The sequence below is a fragment of the Ruditapes philippinarum genome, unplaced genomic scaffold (genome assembly GCF_026571515.1).
Source record: "Ruditapes philippinarum isolate M1 unplaced genomic scaffold, ASM2657151v2 ctg359_1_1_1_1, whole genome shotgun sequence".
Taxonomy (NCBI): domain Eukaryota; kingdom Metazoa; phylum Mollusca; class Bivalvia; order Venerida; family Veneridae; genus Ruditapes; species Ruditapes philippinarum.
In genome coordinates this window covers 529,060-549,865 of record NW_026863896.1, presented here as the reverse complement: position 1 = coordinate 549,865, position 20,806 = coordinate 529,060, and the positions used below count along the sequence as shown (strand labels likewise).

General features: G+C 32.2%; 2 protein-coding genes across 4 annotated transcripts in view; one reads left to right on the top strand and one right to left on the bottom strand.

Moving 5' to 3' along the window:
- Positions 1–1,526: 1,526 nt before the first annotated feature.
- LOC132723703 (uncharacterized) lies at positions 1,527–14,558 on the bottom strand. Of its 2 annotated transcripts, XR_009624781.1 has the most exons (4): positions 14,428–14,558; positions 10,777–10,877; positions 4,925–8,147; positions 1,527–4,662 (listed from the first exon to the last, which is right to left on the bottom strand). XR_009624781.1 is itself a non-coding variant. In XM_060708485.1 (3 exons), the coding sequence occupies exons 1-3, from the start codon at positions 14,463–14,465 to the stop codon at positions 7,360–7,362; spliced, it is 927 nt and encodes a 308-aa protein (XP_060564468.1). In that variant the 5' UTR covers positions 14,466–14,558; the 3' UTR covers positions 4,683–7,359. The 2 variants fall into 2 exon arrangements, 1 of the variants encoding a protein (XP_060564468.1); XM_060708485.1 differs by lacking the exon at positions 1,527–4,662 and having other exon boundaries at positions 4,683–8,147.
- The window catches only part of LOC132723702 (deoxynucleoside triphosphate triphosphohydrolase SAMHD1-like), a 24,218-nt gene continuing 17,949 nt past the window's right edge, over positions 14,538–20,806 (top strand). The window contains exon 1 of one of the 2 annotated variants that reach the window (XM_060708484.1): positions 14,538–14,593. The gene's annotated coding sequence lies outside the window, so the exon portion shown is untranslated. Of the gene's footprint in view, positions 14,594–20,426; positions 20,579–20,806 lie in introns of those variants that run through there. The other variant, XM_060708483.1, reaches the window with a different exon arrangement.

Sequence of the window (20,806 nt, the reverse complement as noted above, 5' to 3'; positions counted from 1 at the left end):
TCACTCACTCACATAGGCTGCTATATTTTGCTTTTAACTATAGCATAAAAATAACTTTGCTTTTCTCTACATGGAAACTATTCCGATGACAAAGATAATAATTTAAAACTAACAATTTAGCATATTATTAACACAGTAGTTGATTTTATCTAAAAATACCAGTTAACTTACATACTTGTGCAAAAACTTATATCAATATTGTATGACAACACACAACATCTATAAAAACAAGTTGGGGGAAGTGGTGCACTTAGGACACTATGTTATAACCAGTTTAAGATAAACCAAAAACATAGAACAACTGTCATATTATTTAAACTTTTAATCTAAAAAACAATCAATTAATTCCAAAACAAGCAATCTATAAACAATCTCATTTGAAACCAAAAAAAAAAAAAAGACAAAATTCTGATATAAAATGATACAATGTTTGTAAACTGAAAAATAAGTTCGAATCCCATAAGTTCTATCTCAGTTCAGTTGAATTTTTACTAAATTTTTTAAAGCCACTCTGTCATGCCACCATTAAAAAGAACCATAATGGAAATATAAGCTTGTAAACTCATTTTTGTGTTCTCTTTGGTATAATGTATATATGTTGTGTCATATATAAATAATATTGATATACATGTACATTGTATGCTGAACATGTTGTTAAGTTTCCAATATATGCATTGAGTCATTGACTTTACTTAAAATAGAATAATACCAAAAGTAAAATTAAAATACCTGTATTTTTGTCTCTAGCTATCAAATCATGATAAATAAATATCTATGTGCTTTGACTAGGTCACTAAAAGAGTTTTTGATTTCATCGTAAAAACGCACAAAAGATGTACATGTATTGTTCTGGAAATTCATGTATGGATTACAAAAGACTAAAAAGTTTTGTTTTTTTTTCACTAGGTTTTCACAATAACTTCTGTTATATCTTATGACTGCTCTCTAAAATCTTAAATCATTCATTCTTAACCAACTGGAACTAAAAGTAACGAGCCATTGCCACCAGTATAGAGCCAGGCCAGCCTACTTATCCGTACAGCCTGACCAGGCTCTTTAATGTTGGCTTACCAGCTTTAAAATTTCATATCCCTAAAAACTGACAACAAACAGTTTCAAAAATGGAAGCCAAGCAAGTGTAGCAAGAAATTCTGCAGTTTAAGGGTTAATTATATGTTTCATTTAACATACATGTATAAACATACATAATCAACACATGTTGCAAAACAAAAACAATATCCCATGTCCTTAATAGTTAAATAAGTTATTCATACATATACATTGTATATATAAATAATAAATTATGTAAAAATATTTTCTAAGACGTTTCTTTTTTCATCAATGGAAATTTTCTATAATGCTTCATAACATTTATTTTAAGTATTCTGTAGTTTTCGACACCGAGATATTTTAAGATCTAAACCTTAGTAGTGAGGGTATGTTGTAATTTCTTAAATTTTTACTTGAAAATATTTATTTTCAGATTGGTTTCTGCCTCCTCCAGTAAATATTTTTTTTACAAAAAAAAAAAACAAATCTTTTTATTTCAATAATATCTTTTAACAAAAACATTTAATTTCATTTTTATCTTTATCATAAAGACAATAAATACATATTTTTATTTTATTAACTCACAGTGTTTATTTCCATTCTTTTATATAACATTTCTTATTTATCATATACCTGTGTCGCTTTTGTGACTACGTAAAAACAGTAATGCACAGCTGTGCATATATTTTGACATGACATTGTTTGCATTAAACAAACATATTGTAAAGGCAAATTAATTATAGCATTACACAGAGGGCACATCAATAAAAAAGTGGTTAATTTTTACTGTAAAAAGTTCTTATTTTGGATACACATGTATGATAAATAAATATTACCGGTATATTCTTTAATACTAAACAAAGCAACAACAAAGAAAAACCAACAATTCATTTATATTTAACCCTTACCCTGCTGGGCGTGAAAGGGTTTAGCCTTTAATGCCATCAGTATTGAGCAATCTGACCAGGATCTATATTGCTGACCAACTTAAAACATTTATCTTGATATCCCTGAATTTGATAATGGATTGTTCCAAAACTAGATGCTGGACAAGTCCATTTTAGAATTTTAACAGGTTAAGGGTTAAGCTTATAAAAATCATCAGCATATTTAAATACCATTGTCATGAAATTTTTCTTGTTGAAAAACATGTAAACAAATCTAAATGATAAACAAACTGCATGATCAAGTTCTTATAAAAACATTATGGATATTTCTAAATAAGAATTAATGAAAACAAAATATGCAGCTGTTTTTAGAAAATTTAACAATAAGTTTATACATGCATAATATTCTTTATCAGAAATTTAAAACTTTTTGTCAATTTATGCACCTTGGGTATAATTTTTATCAAATAACAACAAATAACTCCACCAATTAACAACAGTCACATTAAAACCATAGACTAGAGTATTATATCATTTTAGTTTGGCATATAAAACAGATCTTTCATTTTGATCTATTTCCTGAGACAAAAAAAAAACATTAATGAGGTAGGCAATGAAAGAATTTAATGCCAAATGTGCCAGCAGTAATAAAGATATTCCTATGCCACCATACAGTCATGTAGTATGACATAAGAGGGCTGCTAAATTTAATATATTCTGTCATGAAAACTCATTGATTCTTAGCTTGCTGACGGCAACTCAATCTACCCATGCAGACTAAGCTGAAAATATTAGTTGTTTTCGTAATTTCTTTCCGAAATATGATTTATGTAACTATGATATGCAAGAAAAAATAATCAAAAATGACTTCCTTTGCAGCCGTAATATCTAGCTCTCAGGTAGCTTGGGGTGTGGAAATCCTATGCCCGACTTGTCGACTGGGGACTGGTAGATGGACAATGGACAAGTAGTTTTTTCTTTACAAGTGAAAATCTGAGCCAGTGGAAATTAAAAAATCCCTTAACAATGTGTAACTGATAAGGGGAAAATTCACAGATCCTTGCTTCCGCCTTAAAACAACACATCACAAGATTTACATTTCATGAAATTTGTTCTTTTTTGTAAGGGGCAAGTGGTTTGAAGTCAGAAACCTTAACCACTCAACCAAGGACACACCCCTTCCCCAAAATACTCCACTAGTAATAGGATAGAAATATGGTGATAAAAATAACAAACTATGTTAATTTTGCAGAGGTCATGCAAAAACTAACTTGGGATGTGATCATGTACTCATTTTTTAACATATTTACATGTTCTCCTATTAACATACATTTAGTTTTGTAAATTTTGAATACTTATTTCATATTCACCTACAGACTTGCAGCTCTCAAGTGCATTTATTTTCTGTTGGAATATGACTACATGTACTTATAAACAATATGCTAATTACCATATGTACAAGTAGCTCTGTCTATCCCAGTACTTGCAGGCATGCAACATGAATAGCTGTTCACCATTATTGATAAAATTAAGCAATAATGCAATCTGGCTAAAGTTCAGATCTTTTTATGTTAACATACAGTGCTTATGATTTAAGTGGTGATTCTCGTCAGACTGACAATTTATATAAATGTTCATTTACCGAGGCAATTATTATACATTGTACATGTAAACATGTATGTAATCATACAATATTGAATGCTGTTGTAATCACATATCAGTCATATAGGCCATATTGATTGATAACAAACTAATAAAGCATTAGAACAAGACAATGCAATATTGAATGATGAAGCATGAATGCATTAACAATAATAATCAAATCTGTTTTATATACATTTTCCAACTTGTCATCAACATAGTAAGTTTAGAATCTTCCTCTTCAACTTTATTTACAAATTTTAAATTATAGCAGTAACCTAGCGGTTAAGGTAATCTGCCTCTCAACCCAGAGGTCATGGGTTTGAGCCTTACTTGGGTCACCACCATGTTTCCTTGTCTGACGCCAGTATTGGTTAGTTCCATACAGCAGACTTTAAAATGGATAAAAATATGTTACAAGAACTTGTATTGCAATCCAGCTAAAATAAACATGTTTAAACTATTTATGAAATGCTTCAGGCCTCTAGTCCATTACGTGACATTAATAAGTACAATATTATAAGGAATAACACTTCTAGAAAAGTGGAGATTCTTTCAGAGCTATGAAAGTGAACAAAAATATAAAGAAATTTGAGTATGATCGTGAGGGATGATGGAGACTGCAACAATAAAACAAATTTGAGCAAAAACCTTTCAAAAACTTGCTACATCTAAATTACTTGTATATAAAAAAAATATCTGAAAATAAAGTTTAATTACAATTTCATTTCAAGTACACTGGTATAATAAATCATCTTTTTCAAGGATTATCATATGTACATTTTAGCATACTGTAATTATTTTTCAAATACAATATCAAAATAAATTTCCCACCGTAAGCTTTTATTACAATTAAATATTGAAACTACATATACTCAAATTTAATGCATTCTAAACCAAGACCCAAAACTCTTTTGCAAAATACAGAGCCAAGCTGATAAACACAGACATCCGTTCTGTCTCAGAGGTTCTCTACTGTCTGCATATTTTCAAATTTTCCAATGAAATATTCCTAAAATTGATAATTTGACTGTTTCAAAATGGTCATTGGACAAGTCCATTCACAATTATTCAGCAAAGTGACCTAAAATTGATAATTTTGGACAAGTCCATTCACAAATTCAGCAAAGTGACCTAAAATTGATAATGTAACTGTTTCAAAATGGAAGTTGGACAAGTTCATTCACAAATTCAGCAAAGTGACCTAAAATTGATCATTTGACTGTTTCAAAATGGTCATTGGACAAGTCTATTCACAAATTCAGCAAAGAGACCTAAAATTGATAATCTGTCACTGTTTCAAAATGGAAGTAGGACAAGTTTATTCACAAATTCAGCAAAATGACCTAAAATTGATAATTTGACTGTTTCAAAATGGTCATTGGACAAGTCCATTCACAAATTCAGCAATGTGACCTAAAATAGATCATTTGACTGTTTCAAAAGAGAAGTCAGAAAAGATTAGTAGAGTTGAATAATGCTCCAGTAACATTACCATTAGATATATAAGACATGATTTTTTACACAAGCATTAAGGTAATAACAACAAAAGTTACAATGAATTTAAGATAAAATACATCTTCCAGCAACAAACCACTTCTAATCAACATCCAAATACATGTAGCAAAAATGAGAGGCAAGTAAATTGTTAACAGGTGTCCGATTTTCTTAACAGTTGCAAATCTGTTTAAACAGCTGCAGTCTTTTCCTACTACATTTTAATTCTACATACCTGTCAGAATCTATTTACATGTTGGAAAATTGTACATAGCTGCCTTTATTTAAATTCTGAGAAAAAAAAATCCTGAAAATCGTATGCCTCTATAGATAAAACATATCTAAAAAAAGAACAGACTAAGCAATCAATGAGGTATTCGCTTAATATTTTCCAACTAAACATGGATCTAACAAAAATGTCTGCTTCTTAAATTAATAAAATAACAAGAAATTGAAATTAAGCACATGCATGTACTGATAAAATTCACCTTTGTCTTGAAATTGTAACCATTTAAGACAAGAAAATACTCTACGAAGTAAATAACAGTAAACACTTTTGATATACATAAAACAAAGGAAAGGGAAGTAACCAAAATGAAATACAAACACTCCAAGAAATTAGTAAACAGAAATGGTAACAAATGGTCTGATAAAGTATGCTACAAGTTTTTTTCTTAATGTTTTTTGTTGATGTTTTTGTTGTTGTTGTTTTTATTTGGTGTCGCACCAACATGGTATAGGTCATATGGTGAAATTCCAGCCTAAAGAAACTGGTAGAGGAAGTCTAGACCTCTGGTGCCACTCCATGCATTATTTCAAGCATGAGCAGTCACCCAAGTAGAACAACCAACATTTCTGTAAGCTAGCTGGACAGCTTACTCACATGAAAGAATCAAAAGTCTCGGGTGGGATTTGAACCTACAGCAATGAGGGGAAAGTGGTTTGAAGTAAACGACCTTAACCACTCAGCCATGGACGTCCCTCGAAATGTTTCAAGCCATTATAAACAACACACATTAATAACCTTATAAAATCAAACATTTTGCTCTGAGGCAATTGATTAATGTAAAAGAAAAGAAATGATAATTTAGTCATAGTCACTGTACATACAATTCATTTAATGTTATTTTCAGCAAAATGAAACATTTTTGTTATAAAGGGAGGCAATTCAAACAAAGTAAATATACAATAAAGACTAGTTTAACTTACAGAGACGCCAAAGTCCCTGAGCAGGATATATGTTCCAAAATAAATAGAGAGATAATAAAAATGTTGGGACAGATTCTATTCTAATTGGGGCATATTAAAGATTGTCATTGTGGTGCTATTTAAAGTTGCCGCATGAAAAATACAGGTATACTGGCTTAATAAAATAATTAGTCATTTTGCTTTTTTCCGAAATGGTGCGAACAGTACAGAGATTGTTCATTTCAGAAATAGCCACCGGTACTTTAACACGTAATTGTATTAATATAACAAGGGATCCTTGGTTTAAAGTCTCTTCCAAAAGACTATTAGTAAAAGTAATTTTCGTGCAAGTAGCATGGGGAATAAAACTCACAAACCCTGGAATTGTACTCATATAGTGAACTTCACCAAAGTTCTATAAAGTAGGTAATAATATATAATGTATGCTTTTTAACAATCACCCATCAAAAATTCTCACTGTAGTACAGAATCAAAACAGATTCCATCAATAAAATGAAAATAAAATAATAACAGTTAGGATCTTTTTAGCCCTACATTAATAATGTATGTGTGTTAAATTATATGGGATGAAATCGTAGAAGAGATACTTACCCCATAACCTGCTGAATTTGTGTAATAGATTTACATGGAACAGACCATTTAAAGTTAAAGGGATTTCAACATCATAATAGAAATATGAGCCACAAACAATATAGCAGCTGGTCAGAACACACAGAAGGTGCAAGCTAGCCTGGCTCTACACTGGTGGCAAAGGGAGATCACTTTTGGCTCAAGCAGGTTCAAGGTTTAGTGTTTTACTTTTACTACAGACTAAGATGAATCTAAGTCAAACATTACTGAATATTCTTTTTCATATTGTATGACAGAATGTCTAATAAAAATATTCTGATATGTCTGAAACAAAAAAATAAAACATTCAAAAGATGAAAATTCTAAACTATCTTATACTTCAGTCCTAAACCTTATTATTGACAAAAATAAATCTTAACAAATGAAGTTTGAAAAATAAACTCAATTAAATACTAACAAATCCTTACATAAACAAAAAAATCAAAAACACACAAATTTAATCTTTTCATTGTGAATTTGAGTTATGAGTGGTCTCCAGCTCCGGCAGCCCATACACCTTGTTATAAAGTTCCATCTCCGCAAACCACTTAAGATTACCATCTTTACAGATTTCACACATGATATTCAGTGGTCGATCATCTTGCCATGTTTCGGACGTGAGCATGTCTCCCCAATTTGTTGGACCAAAGTACACCATTGACAGCCTCTTGATATGGAACTCATGGAACGAGGACTTAATGTGTTTCAAAAGTTCTTTCCTAGATGCCACACTCGTGTTCTCAGTAAAATATCTCAAATAAGATGCGCACCTTGTCCTTTCATTATGATCAGTATCTGTCAAAGGTATTGTAAAGCAATTGATATGAGTGTCCTCTGCCTTCTGTTTTGGAGTGACAAACGGTCTGTTATTTCCCAACGGAGTTTTCACCAATGGGGCAAATCTATTTCTCCACCATTCAGGTACGGCCTCAATCTTACTAGTTTTCTTATTAATAAAAGCATACACGCTCCGTGTCCTTATTGATGGATTCAAGTTCCCGCCACAAAACAGCTCATTTGTAGTGGTAAAAGTAGTGTTTCCAATGTCTGATAATTTTACTTGGACGTCCAGTGGTGCTTTAGGCGTTGTCGTTTCATAGAATTTACTACTGATGTCCATAACACAGCATTTGACAAAAACGCGGAGATTCTGATGACGCAATGCAAGATAGTCCAGGAAGGACGGTTCATGACCAAAGGATGCCGTCTCCACATGGCTCATCATATCAAACATTGTGACCATGTTTGGCTGACCTGAAAAATTATTTTAAAACAAAGATTAAGAAAAAATGCAAGATCTATAATAACAAGCATTTGATAGTATTGCGGGCAATACAGTAGTCCCCTACCGGTCCCTCAAAAAGTTCTTTAATTGTCATACACTCCTGTGTATTGACATTTATAATGAATTTGAGGATGAAGTCTGTATTTGAAAATATCGACCACAAAACATAATAAAATAAGTTTGTTTATATCACAGTAATGTGTTAAGTTTCCATGCTTAGTAAGGAAATTATGTTTATACAACCTTGTCATATTATTACGATGTGGGATTTTAAAGTAAATCCTATAAGGAATGAAGAAGTTGGAGTGAAAATACCAGTTTCTCGAAAAAAATCTAAGTTCAAGGGGGACATAATTCTGGAAATAGTCTTGCTAGAGTATTTAACCTTCTCAAAAATGTCGAGTGATAATAAGAAACATATATATGAAGTTTGAAGTAGATACATTAGGAAATAAAGAAGTTATTTAAAAAAGACAACATTTTTCCCCTAAAAAATCTAAGTTCAAGGGAGGTAATATTAATATTTTTTGTGCTAGAGTTATAAACCTTGTCAAATATGATGTGGTTGATGACCAGGAACTTATATTTAAAGTTTGAAGTAAACACCTAAGAAATAAAGAACATATAGTGAAAAAGCTGAAAAATTTAAATCAGAAATCTTGAAATTCAGGCTATTTGTTGCCATAGCAACCAGAATTTTCAACATAGGAAGAAAATAAAAAGATGTGCATAATCTCCAGACTGCCATCTACCCATATTTCAAGTTTCATAAAAATATTTTCAGTACTTTTTGAGTTATCACTGGATCCAGTTTATGTGTTAAATTTGCCATATTTTCAGACTATTTGTTGCCATAGCAACCAGAATTTTCAACATAGGAAGAAAAGAAAAAGACGTGCATAATCTCCATACTGCCATCTATCCATATATCAAGTTTCATAAAAATATTTTCAGTACTTTTTGCGTTATCGCGGGATCCAGTTTTGTGGACGGACGGACTGACGGACTGACAGACTGACAGACAGACAGACAGACAGACGGACAGACAGACAGACGGACAGACGGACGGAGGGTAAACCTAAAGTCCCCTCCGGTTAAACCGGTAGGGGACTAATAAACAAGAGCTGTCCGTAAGACAGCGCGCTCGACTTTTTTATTGCTTGCCAATAAAAAAAGTTTTTGCAGTAAAAGGCAATACAAGAATCTCTGTATTTTTAAAGTGAACAATGGCCATAATTCAAATAAAATCTTTGACAGAATTACCTTCTCCTGGACATGTTTGGGAATCATGATTGTAAACAAGTATTCCAACTTTCAAATTAATATCTCAAACAGTTCAGTCAAAAAGTGGACTGGTACTAAAAACTTAACCAAGATTCTAAGTCGATAAAAGGCCTTAATTTTTAAAACAAATCCTTGACAGAGTTACCTTCTCTTGCGTACAGATGGGGGTAATGATGTGAAATAGCATTAAAAGTTTCAAAGCAATATCTCAAAGGGTTAAGGCAATAAGTGGATTTTACCCATATTCAATGTATTTTCTAAGTCAAAAAGGGGCATAATTCTGTCAAAAACCTTGACAGAGTTATGTCCTCTTGTCTGTTGATGAAGGTCGTGATGGTAAACAAGTATGGTCAGTTTCAAAGCAATACCTCCAATGGTTTTGAAATAAAGTGAGGTGGTACAAAAAACTTAACCAAGCTCAATACACTTTCTAAGTCAAAAAAGGGCCATAATTCTGTCAAAAACCTTGACAGAGTTATGTACTCTTGTCTGTAGATGGAGGTTATGATGGTGAACAAGTATGGTAAGTTTCAAAGCCATACTTGTAATACTTCTGAAATAAAGTGGGGTGGTACGAAAAACTTAACCAAGGTGTGACGCCAACGCCGACGCCGACGCCGGGGCGAGTAGGATAGCTCCCCTTTTCATAGAAAAGTCGAGCTAAAAAGTAATAAATCTAGACTGGGGTCTATGATATGTTCATGCGGTCCTTAATGAGTTCATATGCTCCTTAATAAGTTCATATGGTCTTTGATAAGTGTAAACAGTAATTGATATGTTCATTCAGTCTTTCATAAATTCATACATTCTTTGATCAATTCATATTTTCTTTGCTATGTTTTCTTTAAACAAGTCTTTGATAAGTGTATGTGGTCTGTGGTCTTTGTCAAGTTCATGTGGTCTGTGGTCTTTAATAAATTCATGTGATCTGTGGTCTTAGATAAGTTTATGTGGTCTGTGGTAATTGATAAGTTCATGTGGTCTGTGATCTTAGATAAGTTCATGCGGTATGTTGTCTTTGATAAGTTCATGTGGTCTGTGTTCTTTGACAAGTTCATGTGGATTGTGGTTTTGATAAATTCTTGTCACTTTGATCAGTTCATGTGCTCTTTAATATGTTTGTCAGTCTTTAATAAATTCATAATGCTTTTGGTAATTCATACTCTCTTTGACAAAGTTCATGCAATCTTTGGTAAGTTAATCTGTCATACTCATTACTGTCTTTGATAATTCAAACAGCCTTTAATAAGTTAATACAGTTTCAAAACTCCTAAAATCTTTGATAAGTTTATTTGATATTGGAAATACCCTTACCTGTATGATTAATATCATCAAACCTGAGTCCTGGTAAAACAACCTGCACGCCATTCAGATCTTTACTCACTTGAATCATCAAGTTGAGTGATGGGTATGACCTGAAATGTGGAACATGCCATACATGTAGGTTAACCAAATAACGAGGACCAAATGTAGTGTAAACACTCATCTGTTACTATCAGTAAGACAATAACCCAATTTTTCTTAATATTCAAATAACAAGAGGGCCATGATGGCCCTGGGGTGGCTCACCTGTACATAGGCCCCCAGGGCGGGGCCAGTTTAAACCAAAGGGCTTTTATTTGAACAAACTTGGAAGACACCCATTAGAAGATGTTTCATGATGTTAAGTTTTTACTATACACAAATAATGAAAAACAATGACTTTTGCCCCCCCCCCCCCCTCCCCCTGGCAGGGCCAATTTTAACCCAAGGGCTTTTATTTGAACAAACTTGGTAGACACCCATTAGAACATGTTTCATGCTAAATATCTTAGCTCTAGCTCTTTGGGTTCTTTAAAAGAAGATTTTTAAGTTTTTAATTACTATATGCAATATAGGGAAAATCAATGACCCCCTAGGGCGGGGCCAATTTTGACCCAAGGGCTTTTATTTAAACAAACTTGGTAAACAACCATTAGAACATGTTTCATGCTAAATATCTTAGCCATAGCTCTTTGGGTTCTTTAATAGAAGATTTTTAACTTTTTACTCTATGTATATAGGGAAAATCAATGAACCCTGGGGCGGGGCCAATTTTGACCCAAGGGCTTTTATTTGAACAAATTTGGTAGACACCCATTAGAAGATGTGTCATGCTAAATATCTTAGCTCTAGCTCTTTGGGTTCTTTAAAAGAAGATTTTTAAGTTTTAACTACATGTATATAGGGAAAATCAATGACCCCTGGGGCTGGGCCAATTTTGACCCCAGAGCTTTTATTTGAACAATCTAGGTAGACACTCATTAGAAGATGTTTCATGCTAAATACCTTAGCTCTAGCTCTTTGGGTTCTTTAAAAGAAGATTTTTTTAAGTTTTTACTATATGCAATATAGGGAAAATCAAAGACCCCCTGGGGCGGGGCCAATTTTGACCCCAGGGCTTTTATTTGAACAATCTTGGTAGACACCCATTAGAACATGTTTCATGCTAATTATCTTAGCTCTAGCTCAAAGAATTTTTTTTAAGTTTTTACTATATGCATATAGGGAAAATCAATGACCCCCTGGGGCCGGACCAATTTTGACCCCAGGGCTTTTATTTGAACAAACTTGGTAGACACTGATTAGAAGATGTTTCATGGTTAATATCTTAGCTCTAGCTCTTTGGGTTCTTTAAGAGAATTTTTTTTTAAGTTTTTACTATATGCATATAGGGAAAATCAATGACCCCCTGGGGCTGGGCCAATTTTGACCCCAGGGCTTTTATTTGAACAAACTTGGTAGACATCCATTAGAACATGTTTCATGCCAAATATCTAAGCTCTAAATCTTTGGGTTTTTTAGAAGAAGATTTTTTAAAGTTTTTACTATATGCATATAGGGAAAATCAATGACCCTGGGGCGGGGCCAATTTTGACCCCAGGGCTTTTATTTCAACAATCTTGATAGACACTTATTAGAAGATGTTTCATGCTTAATATCTAAGGTCTAGCTCTTTGGGTTCTTTAAAAGAAGATTTTTTTAAGTTTTTACTATATGCATATAGGGAAAATCAATGACCCCCTGGGGCGGGGCCAATTTTGACCCCAGGGCTTTTATTTGAATAAACTTGGTAGACATCCATTAGAACATGTTTCATGCCAAATATCTAAGCTCTAGCTCTTTGGGTTTTTTAGAAGAAGATTTTTTTAAGTTTTTACTATATGCATATAGGGAAAATCAATGACCCCCTGGGGCCGGGCCAATTTTGACCCCAGGGCTTTTATTTGAACAAACTTGGTAGACACTGATTAGAAGATGTTTCATGCTTAATATCTTAGGTCTAGCTCTTTGGGTTCTTTAAAAGAAGATTTTTTTTAAGTTTTTACTATATGCATATAGGGAAAATCAATGACCCCCTGGGGCGGGGCCAATTTTTACCCCAGGGCTTTTATTTGAACAATCTTGGTAGACACTCACTAGAAGATGTTATCTAATATCTAAGCTCTAGCTCTTTGGGTTTTCTAGAAGAAGATGTTTAAAGTTTTTTCTTTTGGTTGCCATGAAAAATTTTAAATGTAATCAATAGTGATTAAAAACATTCATTGTTGATTACATTATAAATTCAGCTCTAATTAAATAGTCTTAGAGACATTTGTTTTTTCCCCTAAAATAGGCTCATATCACATATTTTTGTAACACACACATGTAGAAAATGGATATATATGATCATTTATATATATTTTTTTCACTATAAATATTATTTTAACCTTGAAATTTCAATGAAAGTTTGACTCATGAAAATACTTTAAATCACTTCCACACTTCCTTTTTTTCTTTAAATGACAGTTAATGCACTAGAATTTTACCAATCACAATTTAAGACCATTTGAAATATTTGTTAACATTTTATTATACCCAGAAAGTCCATGCAGGGCCAAAGGCCCTGGAGGGCTGTAGCACTCTTAAGGACATGTATGACACATATCAATTCAAATGAAATCAAATTAAAAGTCAATAAAAATTTCAAAAAAATATATATCCTATACCTAATGAGCTGTGAAAAAATCCTTAACTATAACTGGGCGCCGCCATTTTGAAATCATTTTGAGCTAAATATAGAAATCAGAGCTCTTTTAATGAGCGTCTACATAATTCAGACTATTGCTAGCAGACGCGAACTAAATAGCACTTCTGGTGAAAGAATGATGTACAAAATCAGAAAATAAAAATGCATTTCATTGATAAGAACTATGGTAAATATAAAAAGTTACTTTAACATAGCCTTTTCGATAAATAAGCACACTAAAAAATAACGTTAAAACAACAACAACGGGAATTTCCAAACGCTGACGCAAGTGCAGCGGCCCACCTTTATGTTCCTATATTTACGGAATATTCTGAGCACTCCGATGATAGGCTGAACACCATCAATTTATTTGTTTTGTTTACGTACAAAATACCTGCAAGAAATATCTGGTTTACATGTACACTAAACATGTTTTGCTAAAATCCTAATTCATAAGAGTTTTCCGCACCAGAGGTTGCACGTTATTTCATATTTTGAACGAATAACATGGAATTATGCCAACCAGCGATTCCGAGCAGATGATTTATTTCTTAGTTTTTGTCATTAAGACCAGTTGGAAAAAAATCCTATTTATTGAAATTTTTCATAGTCTCAGTATCATAAAATACATTTTTGCACCTCATTTACTATTACTTACTAACGGTTGACAGTGACACCTTAATTACGTGTCAGTCTCACTGTCTCAGTCTGACTGTCAAGCTATGATTGTAAGGAAATACATTTATGCAAGAACGTTTTGGTGCACAAGCAAATGCTACATTTGTAAGTTAATATCCGAATTCTACTCAAGTTCGAAAGTTATTTTCATTATTTGGAATTGTCTTGACAAAACATGTAAAGTTATTGATTGATTTCATTCTATCAACTAGTCCCTTTATCGGAACAACCACTGACAAGCCTAAATCATGAGTTTTTACCTGTGCAGCTTCTGAAAAGCATTTCTGTAAATTGACATTTTTGTTTGTGTGTCCCGGTGCTACATAAAATTTGAAAATCGTAGGATTTAATAGAGTTGAGTTAACTCGCAGTGATCTCCCCTTATCAGTTTCTGCCAAGGGATGTAAGGAGTTTGCAAAAAGAGCGGTAAGAACACAAAAAAATATTTAAGGAAACGTTTCTTTTTGTATAAATGTGTTTCTTTAATTAAGCCTCCATATGTCCATAATAAAAAGCAACAAAAACTATAGGCTTATGGTCATGATACTAGCAACTCTGCAAAATGAATTGATAACGATTCGCCCCGAAACGATTCGCCCCAATATATAGATATATATATGTAATATGAAAAAGGCAAAGCCTCGAAGCGAGCTCGATGTACTTTTAACTTGAAATAGTATGAAATAATCGCTCATTTTTATTTTAAATTTTCTGTTTTAAAATTGTCATTTGGTATTTTATTATTATACACTGTTTCCGTTTATTCTGGTTCCTCCTATTAACAGGTCTAGGATTTCATGATATTTATGGACTGTCTTTAAATTTATAGACAGTCTAGAAATTTTAAGATTTTTCAGTCCATAAATTTACAGATATTCAGTGTGGAATTTGCTGTTTTTAGTTTTACACTAAAATCCGCAGCTTAAAACAAGTTGTCTTATTGATTGTTTATATTTACAAAGGTAATAGAGTGAGTTTCATCTTTGTATGATGATTTTGAAATTTTTGTTAAAAGTGAAAATTGAAAATCATCAAATTGTTCTGAATCTTACCATAGTGATACATTTAATCAAATAATACATAGACTTATTCATTTTAACCTGCGGTTTTGAATTTTAATGCCACTTCTACTATTTTCTTATTTAATGTCTGTAAATTTACAGATAAAAAAATCTATAAAATTATGGATTGTCCAAAAATTTACAGACTGTCCATAAATATCATGAAATCCTAGACCTGATTAAATGAATATAATTAATGTATTTTATCATTTGTGCTATGAAATTACCTTAATTAAATTTACAAATCGGCCAATGTTTGTAAACAAATGAGTGCGTGTGACGTCACACGTACTGTGTTAAAAATGGTTTCGCCCCTTTATTTTTTCTGTAGTTTTTTTTTCTAACACGCCAAGAAAAAATATAATTATTATTATAATGTTGGACTTTATGTTTGGGTGGTTAAATTTGTTTTCGCCTCAGAGTTTCCAATAGAAAAGTTCTTTAGAGGCTCTGTTCCAGTGGTATGAAAAATAAAGGCTGTTCCAGTGGTATGAAAAAAACTGTCGTTACGTGTGTAGAAACATTTTGAGAATAACGAATTTAGTAAAGGTTGATAAAACTTTGTTTATTTTATTTTACTCTATAATTTTTCAAGCGAAATAAAGATTATTAAAAGTGAAATAAATCATTTTAAATGCAAAACTTAACACGTTTGCAACTTTAAAATAGCGTACTTGATTTGATTGTTTTGCATGTGCTGTTTGGCGCTACATTGTGACGTCACGTAAACAATACTTTAAACGTCTGTACAGCGTTAACGACTTAATAAAAGATTTTGGTGTTCGGATTCATTTTCTTAGTTAGACCATTTTCTTTCATTCTAGATAGTTTTCACATCAAAATTCGACAAAAAATTGTTTGGATTTATCATATTTTTCAAACAAAATGGCGCCCTCAATATGAAAATACACAGGGAGATAATAAGAACAGCGTGTGCATTGTAGTCGGGCATTCTTTGCTTATACGATAGTGTTAGAATGTTTTGTTTGTTGAAAAAAGAAGAGGTAAATGTACATTTAATGAAACATATGTACGGGAAAAGTCGGTTAAAGTTATCGTTTAATTTTCATTTTACATTTTCTGTTTTAAAACTGTCATTCGATATTTTATATGCAGCTTCCGTTATTCCGGTTCCCTGTCCAATTATGGTTCCCATAGAAGTGCGCGGATGACCAGTCTACACATCCGTTTTCATTCAGAATTCCTCATTTATTATTGTTATCTTTAAATTAGAAAAGTTGCGATGTGTCCAATTCGGTACTTCGGACGAAAGTTTTCAAAACCATCACTTAGCAGGTACTCGCGTTACCGTAAAGCTCGCTTTGCAAGCAGGCCCTTAGGGCCAGCTCGTCAAGCTTGCTAGTACTCCCCGCGGGTACCGCGTCCATGCCCATTCCGTTGTAATCAGAAAATGTATTTCTGTACACACTGAATGCCTCCAAACAACTGTTTCCACCATTTAAGTGAAAGTAGAAGTGCTGTTATTTTGAATTTGGTCTTTGGATATATACTAAATTGTTGGAAATATTTTCATGATGATTCACCAAATTTAATGCGATTTTGCACTATTGACAAAAAAATGAATTGGCACAGGAAAATCGGCAAACTCCACACAGTGATTTCCCTTTGCACCTGGCAGATTTGATATGATGATGAAAGTCACATGATGTAACATCAAATTTCAAAAATGTAAATATCGACAGTTGAATAGAAAATCTAACATCATTTTTCTCTTTCTGTTTTATTTTTAACTTTTTGTATTTACGTTCGTATAGTTTATCAAAAAATTATCAAAAGTGTACAAAATAATGAAAAATTAAATTCAAAAGCTAAAAAATATAAAATACCGATAAAAATGTGTGTGATGGCAGAGATCTCTCGATACTGATAGGGGGAGATCACTGCGTAGGAGATTGGAAAATCGAGATCTCTCGATACTGATAAGGGGAGATCACTGTGTAGGAGGAAAATCGACAGCAAAGGGCCATGGGCGCATTTAAAATATGGGCCAAACATGTATCAATTTGGAAAAAAACAAAAAACAACATCCATTAGGATATTAAGTTATCCAGTCAAAACCAGTACTAACTGCGACATGTTTTATACTGATGTCACAAATCCTTTTGCAATAACACAGCGTCGAATCATGGATAGGAAATAAATGTATTATTATTTTCAATCAATGGAATTTAAATTATCCAACTGTATTGGACCCGGAAAATAAAACACATACGTAACAGTAACACATGTTGCCAAATGACGTGTGAATTGGATGATTACAGTCCAATTGTAAAATAGTTGGTTAAATTAAACCACTTGTTTAAATTTATCATATGTATGATTAAGTAAACTTTTGGATTATCATTAGGTTTACAAATTGTTTAAAAGTTAGATGAAATTAAACTAGGATAAATTTTGTTTAAATTAACCCAGGTAATAGAGGTGGGTTAAAGTTTAAGCAAAGCTTACCCAGAAATAAAGTACCTACTCTTTTTTTCCGGAATGCTAGAAAACAACTTAGACAAGTTGACAGACAGGTGGCCTAGATGACAAAGAACTTGGGAAATGATATTGATAAGGGTCACAAACTTAGATACTGGGAGAGCTTATTTGGGACTGACTGACGAGGGCAAAACAAAACTTTGCACTGAAGAAATGATAGTGTCTCTTACAATTACAAGAGTAACTGTTACAAACATAGTGTTAGACGAATACATCAACTTTCTTAAGACGAAGAACATCAAGAATGCGGCTTAATTTCAGGATACTTTTAGGAATGCTATCTATAGTGCTGTCATTGATTCAGTTTAAAGCATATCAACAGTACATGTATATCGATATTGGATGACAAAAATCAGCGATATACCAATATATTGATGATTGCTTATACATGTAATTTCTTTTCTATAATTTACTTTCAAACCTGTTTAAATGATTGTCACAAAATATATGTTCTTTCCATGTGATGATGTGTCTTGTTTATAAATGGCCATTGTATGATTTTATTCAGACCCTTTTTTTGTCATCACTTCTATGAAGTTTGTCCAATATGTAATGATTGCATAGTGTTTGAAATGAAGATTCACTTATGTAAAATTATGTTTTGGGTTAATTTTTATAATGAATTCATTAGTCAAAATTATCGATTTTTTCAAATGTGTGTTGATTGTTGTTTGACAGAATAGTATCAACAATACATCCAGTGATTTTTCTGCTTATATAACAGACTCCGAAAAAGGGCCTCTTCCCAATTGAAATTTTCTTTAAAATCATGCAGTTTTCCCAAAAATCTTAACTTAAACCTGCTTTAAGCAGTTTTAGCGATATTTTTTCCCAAAATCAAGAGGCTAAGGCCTCTTCCCAATTAAGTGAAAAAAATCACTGACATCAATATTGTTTCTATTGATGACAGCTCTAGCTATTTGTAGAAAATTCAGGTGCCACGCTTCACACTACTCTATTTCAAATAATGGGTCTTCACTCTTCAAAGTTTTAATGTATGATGATAGGCTGGTATCAACATATATTATTGCATTATGCACTAATCTGGTGATACACTAGACCTGTTCATTGATTTATCACATTTTATTTAGTTTTTAGTGTGTATAGATACTTCATAAATTATGAACTTTAAGAAACAAACATAATGTATGTTAACATAAATAAGATTACTATCAAAATTACAGTATTGTTACAAAAATTGTATAACCATCTATTGAAATAAAAAAATGTAAATATTAACATATATTAGTATGAATATATGTTGATTGATATATATTACATTTGATGATATGTAATTTACAATGATTAAAAGATTATATGAATTTATTTTAAATTTATAAATATATGAATTCATGTATATGTATTGTAATTATGTGTAATGTATATTACGGAAATGAAATACACGGTCAATCAGTCAGCCAGTCAGTCCCACTGCGAGACCAAAAAATACAATGAAGTTAGTTGTTTTGTTTCTTCCTGTTGGATGAAGTGGTTAAGGGAATGACTGTGACCAAGTACTTGTGTACTTGTCAGAAACAATTTATATGACCATAAATTTCTCATGAATAATGCAAATATTAAACCATAGTTTATATTTATTTAAATAATCAGCGAAATTGTGGCATGTGATGAATCAGGTCAAAGACCTAAAGTTATAGAACCAGCTGTTTATAATGTTTGTGCCTTAAATAATCAATGTGTTATCTTGATTTAATTTATTACTAAATTGAAAGTCGTGCCATCAGAATGACCAGATGACCATAAAGATTGAAAATAATCATTTCTTAACCCTTAACCTGCCGGGAACCGGAACTAAAAAACCTTTGAAACCTGACTAGAACAGAGCCGGGCCAGAATACATATCCATGAAGTCTGGCCAGGCTCTTTACTGTTGGTTGAAATATTTTGTATTTTAATATACTGAAATGTGAACTTAACAGATAGCAGGGCAAATCCAGTTCACAAAACAGGAGATTAAGGCTAGCACAAAGTATAAAGGACTTTTATATATAAAATCCTTATTTGCAAACTTAGAGATTTATTGAACAATTCCAAAGCAGGTAACATTTTACAGTCTTACGAATAGGATCTTACATTTTTAATGGGTTTATTGATTTTTACTTTAACAAGATTTATTTTCTATCCATCACATACAAGTAGTTGACTGAAAAAAAAAATTCTGATTCAAAAAATCAGTACATTATTATTATCAGTATACTTTTATTGATTTTTTTTTAAATTCCATGCTTGAAGGATATGTATGTATTGTCCAACAACATTGACCTGGCACTCTTGCATTTGACCTTGTAGTTGGTAAATTCCGTAAACGTTACGGTCGGTATGAATGTAAAATTTCAATTGTTAAATGGTCTAAATTAAAAATCCCTCTTAGGCAGTAAGGAATCGAACCAGTGACATTCAGATCTGTAGTCCGACATCTATACCAATACACTACAACTCACTGACGTTCGAAGTAAGTAAATATATTCGATAGATACTGCCTGGACGGGTCAGTATTTATTTGAATGACCTTTACAAATATTAATGAAGTGCCAGGTCAATATTGTTGGACAATAAGTATGTTTATTGTTGTGATATAGTTGTATTATCAATAAATATACATACTTGCAAAATACAGATACTACAGTATTTATACATAGCTGAGAACAAGTGTACTTTAAACTCCTGTGTCATTGGTTCAACTTCATTTGAGATGTTATACAGTAGCGTCATCTCTTTATGACTAATTGAATTAATACATCTAGTTAATCTGTAAAAGTTATTTTAGTGGATATAAGTTTTTGTGTAGGATCTACAGGAGATTTATTGAAGGAACTGTTTAAATCGGGTAACGTTTAATTAGTGCAGTCATATTTTTGTTAACATTTTAGATTTAGCTTGAACATGATTTATTTTAAATCCATCACATACATTGTTGGTTGTTGTAGTTGGTTGGAAAGAAATTTTTTGTAAGCAAACTTTTATATATAAGTATTCCATAAAAATTAAATTTTGTTCATTTTTGCGACGGACGCGCCCTCAGGCGCGTTCAGAGCTAAGTCATCTGCATGGGAAT

Coding starts and splice junctions, on each gene's coding strand:
- LOC132723703 (XM_060708485.1), bottom strand. CDS start 14,465: ATGTCAATTTACAGAAATGCTTTTCAGAAGCTGCACAG. Junction 10,878..14,427: donor GCTTTTCAGAAGCTGCACAG/GTAAAAACTCAT, acceptor TCCACATTTCAG/GTCATACCCATCACTCAACT. Junction 8,148..10,776: donor TGATGATATTAATCATACAG/GTAAGGGTATTT, acceptor ATAATTTTTCAG/GTCAGCCAAACATGGTCACA.